Source organism: Wyeomyia smithii, chromosome 3 (assembly GCF_029784165.1).
Source record: "Wyeomyia smithii strain HCP4-BCI-WySm-NY-G18 chromosome 3, ASM2978416v1, whole genome shotgun sequence".
Classification (NCBI taxonomy): Eukaryota; Metazoa; Arthropoda; class Insecta; order Diptera; family Culicidae; genus Wyeomyia; species Wyeomyia smithii.
Window position 1 is genome coordinate 237,419,963 of NC_073696.1, and position 12,181 is coordinate 237,432,143.

The following is a 12,181-nucleotide window of genomic DNA, read 5'->3' on the forward strand; positions in this document are numbered from 1 at the left end:
AACAATAAATATATAACCAAAACAATCGACGTTAATTGCTTCAACTATAAATTTCCATAGCAAACTAGCACTATTCACTGTAGAAGAATTTCCCATATTTTGTTGAAACACAAAAAAACCAAATTTAGAGGGATAAAATTGTAAGTCACGTATCTATGTATAAATACCCAAACTAGAATAAAAAGTAGAGTACAGAAAAGAGGAAAGTGATTTTAATTTCCCGTAACCAAATCTAGTGACAACCAGGACGGTAGCGATAATGGTCTTAGAGTCCGGAAGATTCCGGGTCGAGCGGGTAGGCACCCGCCAGCAATTGGAAGAAAATTCAGTCGCCAAGAGGGGGAAATCGAACTTTTATCCTGTACCTGTCGGACGCCTCCTCGCTTCCTCCTATACTTGTATATTTATGTCTATTATCCCACCTAAAAGTTACCACCGACACCGACGGTGGCGACGAGTTCTGGATTTCGATCATCGGTCCGGAACTGCCGCTGTTGCCCCCGTTGGCCGTGGCACCGCTGCTTTGGTTGAGTGAAGGCTTTGGCAGCGCTGAAAAGATGCGAATTGTAAGATATTTTCCTCTTCGAGAAGTGAAAAAAACATCTTGGAAATACTCACAAGTTGGATGATAGGTGTTTACGATGCGGAGTGACTCCATGTATTTTCGCAGCTGCTGCTCGACTTCCGCCTTCGTTAGTCCGTCGATTACAAACACGTCTACCATATCATCCGTAAGCAGTTGGCAGGAGTAGCCAATGTTAATGGCAGTTTCTAAAAAAAAAAAAAAATGAAGACTGTTAGTGAACCAGCTCTGTACTAGAATTCCAAAAAACAAACCCTGCTTGTCCCCCGTCAAAACCCAGATTTTGATGCCGGCCATTTGCAGATTCGCGATCGTCTGCGGTACGCCGTCCTGCAGCTTGTCCTCAATGGCCGTCACCCCGATCAGTTGCATTTCGCATTCGATTTCGTCGTAGATTGCACCCAACTTGTCCTCTCGGCCGTCCAGTGACAGGGCGGCCTCCCGTTGCCGCAGGAGCCAGGAATCGAAGAACTCCTTTGTCAGTCGTCGTTCGGCCAGCACCAGAGTGCGAAGTCCCTCGCCGGCAAATTTCTGCGTTCGCATCGAAGGAGTGAAGTTTAATTGCAGGTGCTAATGATAGATAGAGGATGCTACTTACGTTTAAATGCTCCTGCGTTCTCGCTTTCAGGTTTTGCTGATTGTTTCCTAACCTATCGTATATCACACTGTCGGCTCCCTTACAATACAATATTATGTTATTGTTTCGCCGTAATATGACCGACATTCGCTTTCTAACGTTATTAAAATCTAGAATACTCAACAGTTCATACTCCTGTGAATAAAAATAAAAATATGGATTATCAGTTGAAAACTTATGCTACTATTCATACCTCTGTTTTTCCCATCACTTCGATTGTTATACTATTAGGTGCTCTGGATCGAAATACGAAACCAAAATTTCTGGCAGCCGAAACGAGTGCCGATTCGTCTGGACTTTGTGCTTGATACTCTAATCTGTAAATAGAAGAATAATTTGTATCTTAGTGATGTGCAAGATTTCTTAAGACTAAACTTAAAGCGTTCCTAGACCACATTAAAAGAGGGGGCGTTCATCAAAAGACCACGAAAGACTATGCAGGTGAGACTGGGCGATTAGGGAGCAAATCACGGTGATCTTTATTTTTTCTGTTCGTTACATTGCATTTTTGTTATCAAATATCATTTCAAAAAATCAAGAGAGCAAAATCATTTCAAATCGCCTGGAAATACGCGAAAATTTAATCGACCATTTTTGATTTGAATGAAACTTTGCACACGTATTTGGCTTAGAAAACTGAGCATTTTTCACAGGTGGAGAGATTTTTTACACCCATGAGTTACATTCTAAAAGGGCGTATGCCTTTTGGCATAGGTTTTATTCGAAGCATTGTAGCCCAGAAACCGTTGGTTGTATAGAAAAACTGTCTGAGAATGAGTTGTAGCGAATCGAAAATGCATCATAAAAAAAATATACACTGTACAAAAAAAAATTTTGTTTTGACAAAAAAAAAATTAAAAATAAACATTAAATTTTAATTTAAAAAAAAGAGTTAAATTTTTTTTTTATTTTTTGCCTTTCTCATCAATCACTGAAAAAACAAAAGGTATAAAAGTGCTCCAAAGGGTCGAATCTCGTATATCAATCGACTTAGTTCGACGAGCTGAGCACTTTCTGTATGTGTGTGTGTGTGTGTGTGTATGTGTGTGTGTGTGTGTATGTATGTATGTAACGGGCTCCCAATCTCACTCGAGTTTCTCTGAGATGGCTGGACCGATTTTCATGAAACTAATTGCAAATGAAAGGTCTAGTTGCCCCATAAGACCCTATTGAATTTTATTGTAATCGGATTTTTAGTTTCGAGGTTATGTATCAAAATGTGAAAATCACAAAACATCAATATCTCAGAAATTACGGGCTTGTTTTTTGAACCATTTGTGAAATAATTCTGATCGAACATATGGTTCAAAAGTTATGCAAAGAAACAAGTTTCAAAGACTGTTTGAACTCACTCACTTTTCTCAGAGATGACTGGATCGATTTTCACAAAATAAGTTGCAATAGAAAGGTCTAGTTGCTTGATAGAACCCTATTGAATTTTATTATAATCGAACTGTAACTTTGTCTGTTATGTATCAAAATGAAAAAGTTATGAAACTCCTTTATCTCAGAAACTACACAACCGATTTGAACAAAATAGGTATCAAATGAACGGGCTGTCTTGAAAACCTCTAAATAACGAATTTTATGATGATTGAACATGTAGTTTGAAGGTTATGAAAAGAAACGTGTTCAGAACACTTTATCAGATTTACTCGTTTTGCCAAAGGTGGCATGACTGATTTCAACAATCTTAGTTTTGCCTTTCTCCTAGAAAGGTTTAGCAATCACTTGCGAAACCGAAAGTATAGAAGTGCTCCAAAGGGTCGAATGGCATATATCACTCGACTCAGCTCGACGAGCTGAGCATTTTCTGTATGTGTGTGTGTGTGTGTGTGTGTGTGTGTGTGTGTGTGTGTGTGTGTGTGTGTGTGTGTATGTGCAGATTTTTATTCTCACTCACTTTTCTCAGAGATGGCTGGACCGATTTTCATGAAATTAATTGCAAATGAAAGGTCTTGTTGTCTCATAAGACCCTATTGAATTTCATTCTTATCGGATTTTTAGTTTAGAGGTTATGTATCAAAATGTAAAAATTATGAAACATCATTATCTCGAAAACTACACAACTGATTTGAACAAAATTGATTTCAAATGAACGGGCTATTTGAAATACCCTTAACTTTTGAATTTTATGAAGATTGAACTTGTGGTTCAAAAGTTATGAAAAAAAGTGTTTTGAAGACCACTCAATCTCACTCATGTTTCTCAGAGATGGCTGAACCGATTTTAATAAAATCAGTGTCAAATGGAAAATCTAGTTGCCCCATAAGACCCTATTGATTTGTTTTGCAGTCGGACTATTACTTTGCCTGTTATGTTTAAAAATGTGAAATCCAGCTATGAAAAGGAACATATTCCGAAGACTACTTGAACTCGAGGATATATTTCCTGAACTTGAGTGATGGCTGACCCGATTTCCACAAAATTAGTGTCAAACAAAAGGTCTAGCTGTCTCATAACACTCTTTTGAATTTTACTGCAATCGGAGAGTAATTTCGTCTGTAATGTACCGAAATATGAAAATCACGAAACTTCATTATCTCAGAACCTACACAACCGATTTGATCAATATTATAATCAGATGAGCGGGCTAGTTAAGGGTTAACTGATGAATTATGATTGAACACGTGGTTCCAAAGTTTGGCTGCCCTACACGTTCCCATTTCATTTGATTATAATCGAACTTAAGCAACCGTTATGTATTAAATTGTTAATAAAACAACGAAAGTCTATTATCTCAAAGATTACATGACTTATTTGAACATAACTAGTGTTATACGAATGAGTCATCTCTCAAACGTACAAATAACAAACTTCATAACAATTTGATATGTGACTCAAAATTTTTGGAAAGAAAAGAAATTCAAAGACTATCTAAAACTACACCTGCTTTGATCGATATATGTGGCCTCAACATAATTTTAATGTGGTATCGTACTATTTGAACTTTCCAAATTCATTGATTCCTTGCGATGTGTTTAAAGTCTGCAAATGCACGGCGAATCGGCCATAGGATATGATCAAAGTCAAGTAACAAATAGTTTGAAATGTTTGGTTTTATCGAAATGACAACATCTTTAACTTTTGGCTTCTGTACATAGCCTTAATACTAAATTTATTCATATTGGGTGGTATACGGTGATTCTCAGCAGATTTTCTGGCATCAATCTGACACCGGAAATACCCATATTGGGAGATATTTAGTTATTTTGGTTGTTTTCCACAAACTAAAAGTGGTCGTCTTTAAATTCAAAATGGTATCCAGGGTCAATGTTTGGTTTCTATGCATCATCTCGTTTACGGAAATATCCATATTGAGTATTATTCGGTCATTTTCGGCTGTTTCCTAGAAGTTGCCATTTAGCAATTCACGTGATGCCTGAGGTCAATTGTTAGCTCATTGCATCATTCTGGTTCCAGAGATACTCATATTGGATGGTATTTGGTTATTTTAGGCTGTTTTTCACAAACCGGAAGTCGCCATCTTGGATTTCAAAATGTTATTTAAGATAATTTCTGGCCTCTGATTGTCATTCTGGTTGAAGAAACACTTTTATTGAGTGTTATTCGATCATTTTCCGCTGTTGTCCAGGAACCGGAAGTCGCCAACCGAGAATCTAAAATAGGGTTTGTGGTCGATTTCAACTGCTGTGTATCATTCTAGATCCGGAGATACTCATGTTAGACGAAAATCAGCCATTTTTGGCTGTTTTCTAGAAACCAGATGTTACCATCCTACAATTCATAATGGTGTCTGAGGTCAATTTTTAGCTTCTTGCAACATTCTGGTTCCGAATAAACCCATATTGGATGGTATTTGGTCACTTTTTGTCATCTGGGCGTAATTCTGGTTCCGAAAACATTCATATTGAATGGTATTAGGTCATTTCCGGCTGTTTGCCAGATACCGGAAGTCATCATCGTAAAATTCAAGATTGTGTCTGTGATCAATTTTTAGCTTCTGTGCTTCTTTCTGGTTCCGGAGTTACTCATATTTAATGGGAATTGTGCATTTCAGGCTGTTTTCCAGAAACCGGATATTGCCATCTTACAATTTAAAATGCTGTCTAATGTCGATTTGTGGCTCCAGTGCATCATTACGGTTCCGGAAATACCCATATTGGGTGGTATTTGGTCATTTGCCGGTGTTTTTCCGAAACCGGAAGTCCATTTTGGATTTCATAATGGCATTTGGAGACAATTTCTGGATTTTTAACGTCATACTGGTTAAGGGAACACTTATATTGGGTGGTATTTGGTCATTTACAGCTGTTTTTCAGAAACCGGAAGTCGCCATCTTAGAATTCAAAATGGTATCTGTGGTCGATTTTAGCTACTGTGTATCATTCTTGATCCGGATATTATTATATTGGGTAGGTTTCGGCCATTTTTGGCTGTTTCCCAGAAACCGAAAGTTGCCATCTTACAATCCAAAATGTTGCCTGAGGTCGATTATGGAACTTATTTGTTATCACGCAAAACATTCACCTGCCAAATATGGTTCCATTTAGTTGATTTGTTCGCGAGATGTGCAGAAATTTGTGCAAAAACATGTACTTCCAGAAGAGGGAGGGGCGTCAAACCATTATGGACATATTTGTTACCTCTGAAAACATTCACATACCAAATTTGGTTGTATTTTCGTGATTGGTTCTTGAGCTGTGCGAAATTTGTGTTTCATTTTCATGGGATCCCTCCCTTATAGAAGAGGGAGTCGGGTTTCAAACCATTATGTACATATGGGTTCAATGATGGCAATTTCGGTCACGGGTTTCTTTAAAACACGTTTTATTATGTCAAAGCCGACGTTTCAAGGATATATTTCCTCGTCCTCAGGGCAAAAACAAAACAAACAAGTTCTCGTCAAAATATGGTGCATTGGTGTAAAATTGCTTTAGGTTAACTACACTACAACAGTATCTTCCAACACACATCACACAAAAATCGTGATATGTATAGATTACAACATCAATATTTCAGAACCTAAAGAGTGAATATACATTTATTGGATTGAAGCGTTCATGTAAATCTTTTTTTACAAATAAAAGTTTGAATGAGAAAGGCTGGGTCTGACCGCTAGGTGGATTAATTTAGGTTTAAATTTAAGGTTTAGTTGCTTTATGTCAAGTTGACAAAATCGAAAAAATGCTGCTCTAAAGCTTATAATAGTTGCCCTAGGATGTAAAAAATTCACAGGAAAAGCTATAATTTTTCATTTTTTCTTAGTTTGACCTTCGGGGCAACATTTGTGTTGACCAGTGTAATCGGACTTTTATTTATCCATTATGTGTTAAATTGTAAAAATATTGAAAATCTCTTCTTCCAAAGGTTACACGACTTGTTTAAAGAAAACAGGTGTCGCAAATTCGGATTTCAAAATGAAGTATGAAGTTGATTCCTGGTCTCTGAGCATTGGGTAATGTTTGTCCCTTTTAGACTGGTAGAAACCGGAAGCTACTGACTAGAAATTTAAATTGTCGTCTGAATATGATTTCTGGCCTCATGGTATCATACCGCTTCCCCAAATCGTATTGGATGATATTTGTCACTTAGGCTGTTGATCGGAAACTGTCGCCATCTTCGCCATCGAAATACCCAGATTAGGCAGTTCGGCAATTTCATGATGGATTTTATGATTTTATGATTATCAGGCAACCAGAAATTGTCATCTGGATTGAAAATTGGGTTTTAGGTCGGATTCTGGCCACTGGGTAGCATCCAGGTTTCAAGAACCCATATTGATTGGTATTTGGCCATTCATTAGATGCCTCTCAGAAACGTTCAGTAATATCAACTGCGTTAAAGAATTTCAATTTCACTGATAAGATCATTCAAGTTAATGTATAAGGAACAACATTTAATTATACATATTTGAAATCTACTGACTAACGAGAGAATTTGCGAGCGGTTCTATACAGGCTGCTGCTCTGGCAAGTACGTGAATAACAAAGAGTTTCTCGAAACTGTGTGTGCAAATGATATGAGAAGCGTAGCACAGATCTCATTCTCAAGCAGAAAGGAGTGGATGGTTTTTGCTTCTCACTCGCTTAGCAACGCTGGCTATAACCCGAGTTTCGCTCATAATATCACTGAGTGATGAGTGTTTTTCGTGTAAACTTTCTCAGAAATGCAATGAAGTTATCAAATTTGAAATCAAAATTTACCCTTTTGCCGAAAAATGCAATTGAATTTTTGAAATTCAAAAGCAGAACTGCATCTTAGAATTGATGTTTTTTGGATTCCTTGACTTGACTCTTTCAAAACTAATGCATGAGCTTATTTCTCTAAATTATGCATTTTAAGCCATTCTAAAAAGACTGCCAGAGTTTCTGGCGGCAAATGGCACAGAGCGGATGGAATGATTATACTGGTCAACAAAGGCGAAAAAAATGCTTACCTCAAGCTTGAAACAGTTCCTCTAGAAAGATTATAGCTTTTTAACTATACCTGTGAAATTTGGTGCCTCTAGCCAGTATAGAAATTAATCAATTTACGTCGCCGGGCTCGCCGGATTCGTCGCCACAACGTTGTGATTACGAGAAACCTTAGTGTTGGTGAAGCTGGTGGCTAGGGGCACCGAAATTCTCTGGAACGCTCAAAAAGCTATAGTCTTTCATTTTTTTCCAGTTTTTTTACAGTGTCGTGCGAAAATAAAAAAAATCCACGAATGCATTAGCGGAAGACTCAATAGAGATGGTTTTATTTCCCGGTCCTAGTAATAGTATGTTTCTCCTCATTTCACCTTTCCGATTTAGAGTAGGGAGGGGTATCGAATTAATTAAAAAACATGTCTTGCTCCCTAAACCCTCTTCATGTCCAATTTGGTTCAATTTGCTTAATTAGTTTTCGAGTTGTACAGAATTTTGCGTTTCATTTGTAAGGCACCCCTTCCTTCTATAGAAGAAAGGGGTGTCAAACCACCACAAAAAAAAATTCTTGCTTTAAAATACCTCCACAAACCAAATTTGCTTTTATATGCTTGATTAGTTCTCGAGTTAGGCATAAATTTGTGTTTCATTTGTATGGAAGCTCTCCCTCCCAGATGCGGGAGGGGTCTCAAACCAGCATAATAAGCTTTTTCGGCTTTAAAAACTCCTACATGCAAATTTTCCTGCCGATCTGCTGATTCGTACTTGAGTTAAATCGTGATTTATATTTTCATTTTATAGATTGCAAGAATAATGTGAATTGTGATAAATTTTACCACTTACAAGACCTGCATCTGAATGAAACCATCACAAATCGATTGAACAGTAAGCCGAGCGGCGATTGTTGTTATACACGTTCCAGCAAAAAACCACATAATTAGGGTGAAATGGGGAGAAATAAACCATTTCTAGGAAAACTTAATAAAAACATAACTATTGAGTCTTCCGCTAAGGACAAAGGAAACCCAAAATCACGTAAATATAGGGAAAATGGGCAGAATAGACCCTTTTCCGTTCCCTGCACAGGATGAAACCATCACCAACCGATTTGTTGATCAATTTTACAATAAAAATGCTATATTCCGGCGTTTATGTAGTAGGAATTTGGTTGCATTATTCCCCAGTGTGCGTCTGTTGCACATAAGTGTACAAGATATTAGTACACAATTTCACGTGAAATTGTCTTCAAAGTGCTGAAATCTGGAGTGTATAGTTTTGATTTTTATGAACCTAGTAAATAACCTATACACTGGCAAAAATGTTCTTTTTTTATGGTGAAGAAATTTATTTTGTATGAATTTCTTTTTGATCAATTTTATTATTTTTTCATCAACTTTGGTTTGAATAAGCTTTTTCTCGTTATGTGGAAGAGGATTTTTGCAAATTTTGAACTGATCTGATGAGTTCTTGAAAGTGCTGTTTACTCTTTCGTTATATTTTACACGTTATTCGAAGTTGGATGTTCCTGGAGGTTTTTTACTATCTTTTTCATAGCGTCTTGTTAAATTTTAATAATTTTTCAATGTTGATGCCATGATATCTCTTGTTGTCATCATTTTTAACTCTTCTTTACTGCAGTAATTTGTTATTTTTCTCTTCAAATTTTTCACTGTGATTCCCTGCTAGTTCCAATATTGAAGAAATGCAGAACGACACCATCTTCATAAGCCTAAATTAGATTCTTTTTCCAATATTAAAAGTTTAACAAAAATTAACGCTTTAGCAGTAACTAACGCACTTACCTTCCATTTTTCTCCTCCGGCATCACGGTATGGCAAAGGGCCAACAGCCGAAAGAAGCTATGCGCGTGCTCCTCCTCCGCTCGTACCGCATCCAGCAGTCCCTGATCGTACCACCGAAAATCCGTTTCGTACTCCGGGTTGAAGGAGAAGTCCACTGGCTCGGTGACCTGCGGGAGCACGTGGTTCCGAAGGGGTGCGAAGAAAGCGAGAAAACAATAAACCGTATGAAATATAACGCGCGTAAGAAACGAAGGAACATCGAAAGCATGTTTGAAACCCTAATAATGAAAAACACTTAGCTTTTTCACTACCGTGACTGTAAATTGTACTTAGGTATAATAAATATATGGATAAATAGAATAGAGAAATGAAAATGCCACCAAAAACACAGGATCAGAGTGTGCTTTGTAGTTTGTACATGCTTTACATTAGTGGGTGCTTCCGAGAGTCTGTTCACAGCAATGTGAAACCAATCAAATCCAAAACCATGCGCATCCGTAGATGAATAATCGACGGAGGCGCCAATACTGTAAAATCGATCATGTGGAATCAACACGGAAATGTAATCAAAATGCTAATAGCAGAGCCGCGCAGCTGGGTGCAGAATAATAAACAGAACAAAAACTGACGGATTGCGTTTGCTTATGCCACACACAGTAATAAAGTAAGAGAGTAATAATCAAAAGAAAAAAAAAAAAAATAAAACAAACTCATGCATACATGCACTCCCTGCGCATCGGTGTTGCACCCACTGGGTGGTGGCTCAGTGGTCGTCGAGATCGTCGTTGTTGTAGAGGTCGTTGTAGCGTTATCAGCTATATCCCCCTGGGCGGCTGCGGTGGTAGCGGTGTTTCTGATCGATAATTTTGCATTGGCAGGACTATACTGACTAACGCTGTTGGATATGTTCACCACAGTAGCTGTACTTTTGGGCGATATTTTTGTTTCTTGACTACTGTTGTGCTGACTGAATCTAACGTGAAGTGAAGAGTGGGGTTTTCTGGGGGTGGTGGAGTCTGCCCTGTGGCTGTTACTGTCCAGTGTAAAATTAACGAAATTCTGTTTCTGTTGTTGGAGTGGCTGCTGTTGTTGTTCGGTTGGTAGCTGGTGGTAGTTGCAGTTCGATGTAACTTTGAGCGTTGCTGTACTACCAGTGGAGGACAGGTTGAATGGTTGAGGTGTGCTGCGACCGGATGACTTTTCAGCGTTTAGTAAAATGGATGTGTTACTGTTCTCGAATGAAGGCTACGAAGCATGCGGGCGAGGATTATAGGAGGTGGCGAAGAACAGTTGTTGGAACCAAAAAGAGTGTTTGTAAAAGAAAAATAGGATCAAATTATTCACAACGAAGAGTAGCTGCGAGTACAATCGTTTGTACACAGCTTTGCCGCACGTAATATACTCATTCTTGCGTTCCACAGAATAAGTCGATCTGTTTGGGAAAATTTTCAGCCAAATCTAGTAACAAAATAAAAGGTGCATTTCTACTCGAGTAGCATTCTAATCAAAATTTCACAGCGAAACACGAATCAGACATAGTCAAAAAAATCGATTTTAGAAAACTAACTCAAAGAGGTATTTCATTTAATTAGTTCAAAACACTCGTACGCAAATTGACGAACACAAATGAAGTGAGAAAGATCACGCAAGAATAGTTTTCGTTTTTTTATCTTCTTTGGTTTGCAACCTGGGCACGCTCGTCACCAAATCTTAACTCACCTCGGACACTTCGACGGTTTCGCCGGTCCTCAGATCGATTACATCCCCGTACGCACGGCCCGCAATGCTGCACTTGTTGAACGTCATAATGTTCTGCGTCAGCGTTCCTGTTTTGTCCGAAAAAATGTACTGGATTTGGCCCAGCTCTTCGTTCAGAGTCGTTGTCCGCGCTTTAGCGTGCGTTTTCGTCTTATCGTAGTACATTTTCTCATCCCAGTTGATCAGGAAGGACTGCGCGAATCGTATCACCTAGGAAGAACGTTGTTCAAAACTGATTTTTAACCGTTTCTAAAGATAAAACTTACCTCCACCGAAACGTATAAAGAAATTGGCACCACTGTATTCAGTACAATTGCATAGGAAAAAAAGACTAGACATCCAATGATAGTTGCACCCTGCAGGTAATCCTTTGGAATTATGTTTTCCCATGGCAGATAAATCTGAAAAAAAAAGAACAGCCAGGCGGGTGTTAGCCGTTTAAGCGGGAAGCAATCCGACTGCAGAACTTACTTGAAATTTGTAACCTACTATCGCTTCCCATATTGCGGACGCTATCGTACAGAATCCACAGATGGATAACAGAAAAAATACTATCTGTAATGGAGAAACGGAAGACAAAAGACATAAGGAAATAGCGCACACGTGCAAGCGAGCGGTGAATGGGTTTGTTTGTGAAATGAAAGCTAAACCATCTGGGATGAAATCAGTAGTAATGGTGAAAAATAGAAAGAACCGCAGAGCAGAGTCTGCGAACCAAGTTGGGATTTTCTGCAATATCATATAATAGATAATTTTCCAAAACACTCAAATTTGTTTCACGATGTCTCTACTTTTAGACCCCCCGAAGAATGCAACCCTGTGTTCCAGTTTATGCCATTCTAGGAATGTAGGATCTTCCATTCATGTTGAATATAAACTTGTGTTCAAAAACTTGCAAAGCTGTTGTTTAAGCGAATGTATTGTGTATTTTTAAACTCTTTAGATTTTCTTACAAAACAAATACCTATCCAAAAGTATTGAACCATAATGGAAGAGACGAGTGTCAATTTAAGTGTTGGAGGAACTGATT

General features: G+C 38.1%; 1 protein-coding gene across 8 annotated transcripts in view; it reads right to left on the bottom strand.

Annotated features, from left to right (window-relative positions):
• Nucleotides 1-12,181, bottom strand: part of LOC129726381 (phospholipid-transporting ATPase ID) — a 106,783-nt gene that overhangs the window by 12,760 nt on the left and 81,842 nt on the right. For 6 of the 8 annotated variants that reach the window (XM_055683007.1, XM_055683006.1, XM_055683003.1 and 3 more), the window contains exons 6-15: nt 11,623-11,706; nt 11,418-11,552; nt 11,113-11,361; nt 10,114-10,638; nt 9,394-9,560; nt 1,414-1,537; nt 1,182-1,355; nt 838-1,114; nt 619-771; nt 366-549 (exon numbers count right to left, since the gene is read on the bottom strand). In XM_055683007.1, coding sequence (XP_055538982.1) covers nt 366-549; nt 619-771; nt 838-1,114; nt 1,182-1,355; nt 1,414-1,537; nt 9,394-9,560; nt 10,114-10,638; nt 11,113-11,361; nt 11,418-11,552; nt 11,623-11,706 — 2,072 coding nt within the window. The remainder of the gene's footprint in view (nt 1-365; nt 550-618; nt 772-837; nt 1,115-1,181; nt 1,356-1,413; nt 1,538-9,393; nt 9,561-10,113; nt 10,639-11,112; nt 11,362-11,417; nt 11,553-11,622; nt 11,707-12,181) is intronic. The other 2 variants (XM_055683002.1, XM_055683004.1) reach the window with 2 other exon arrangements.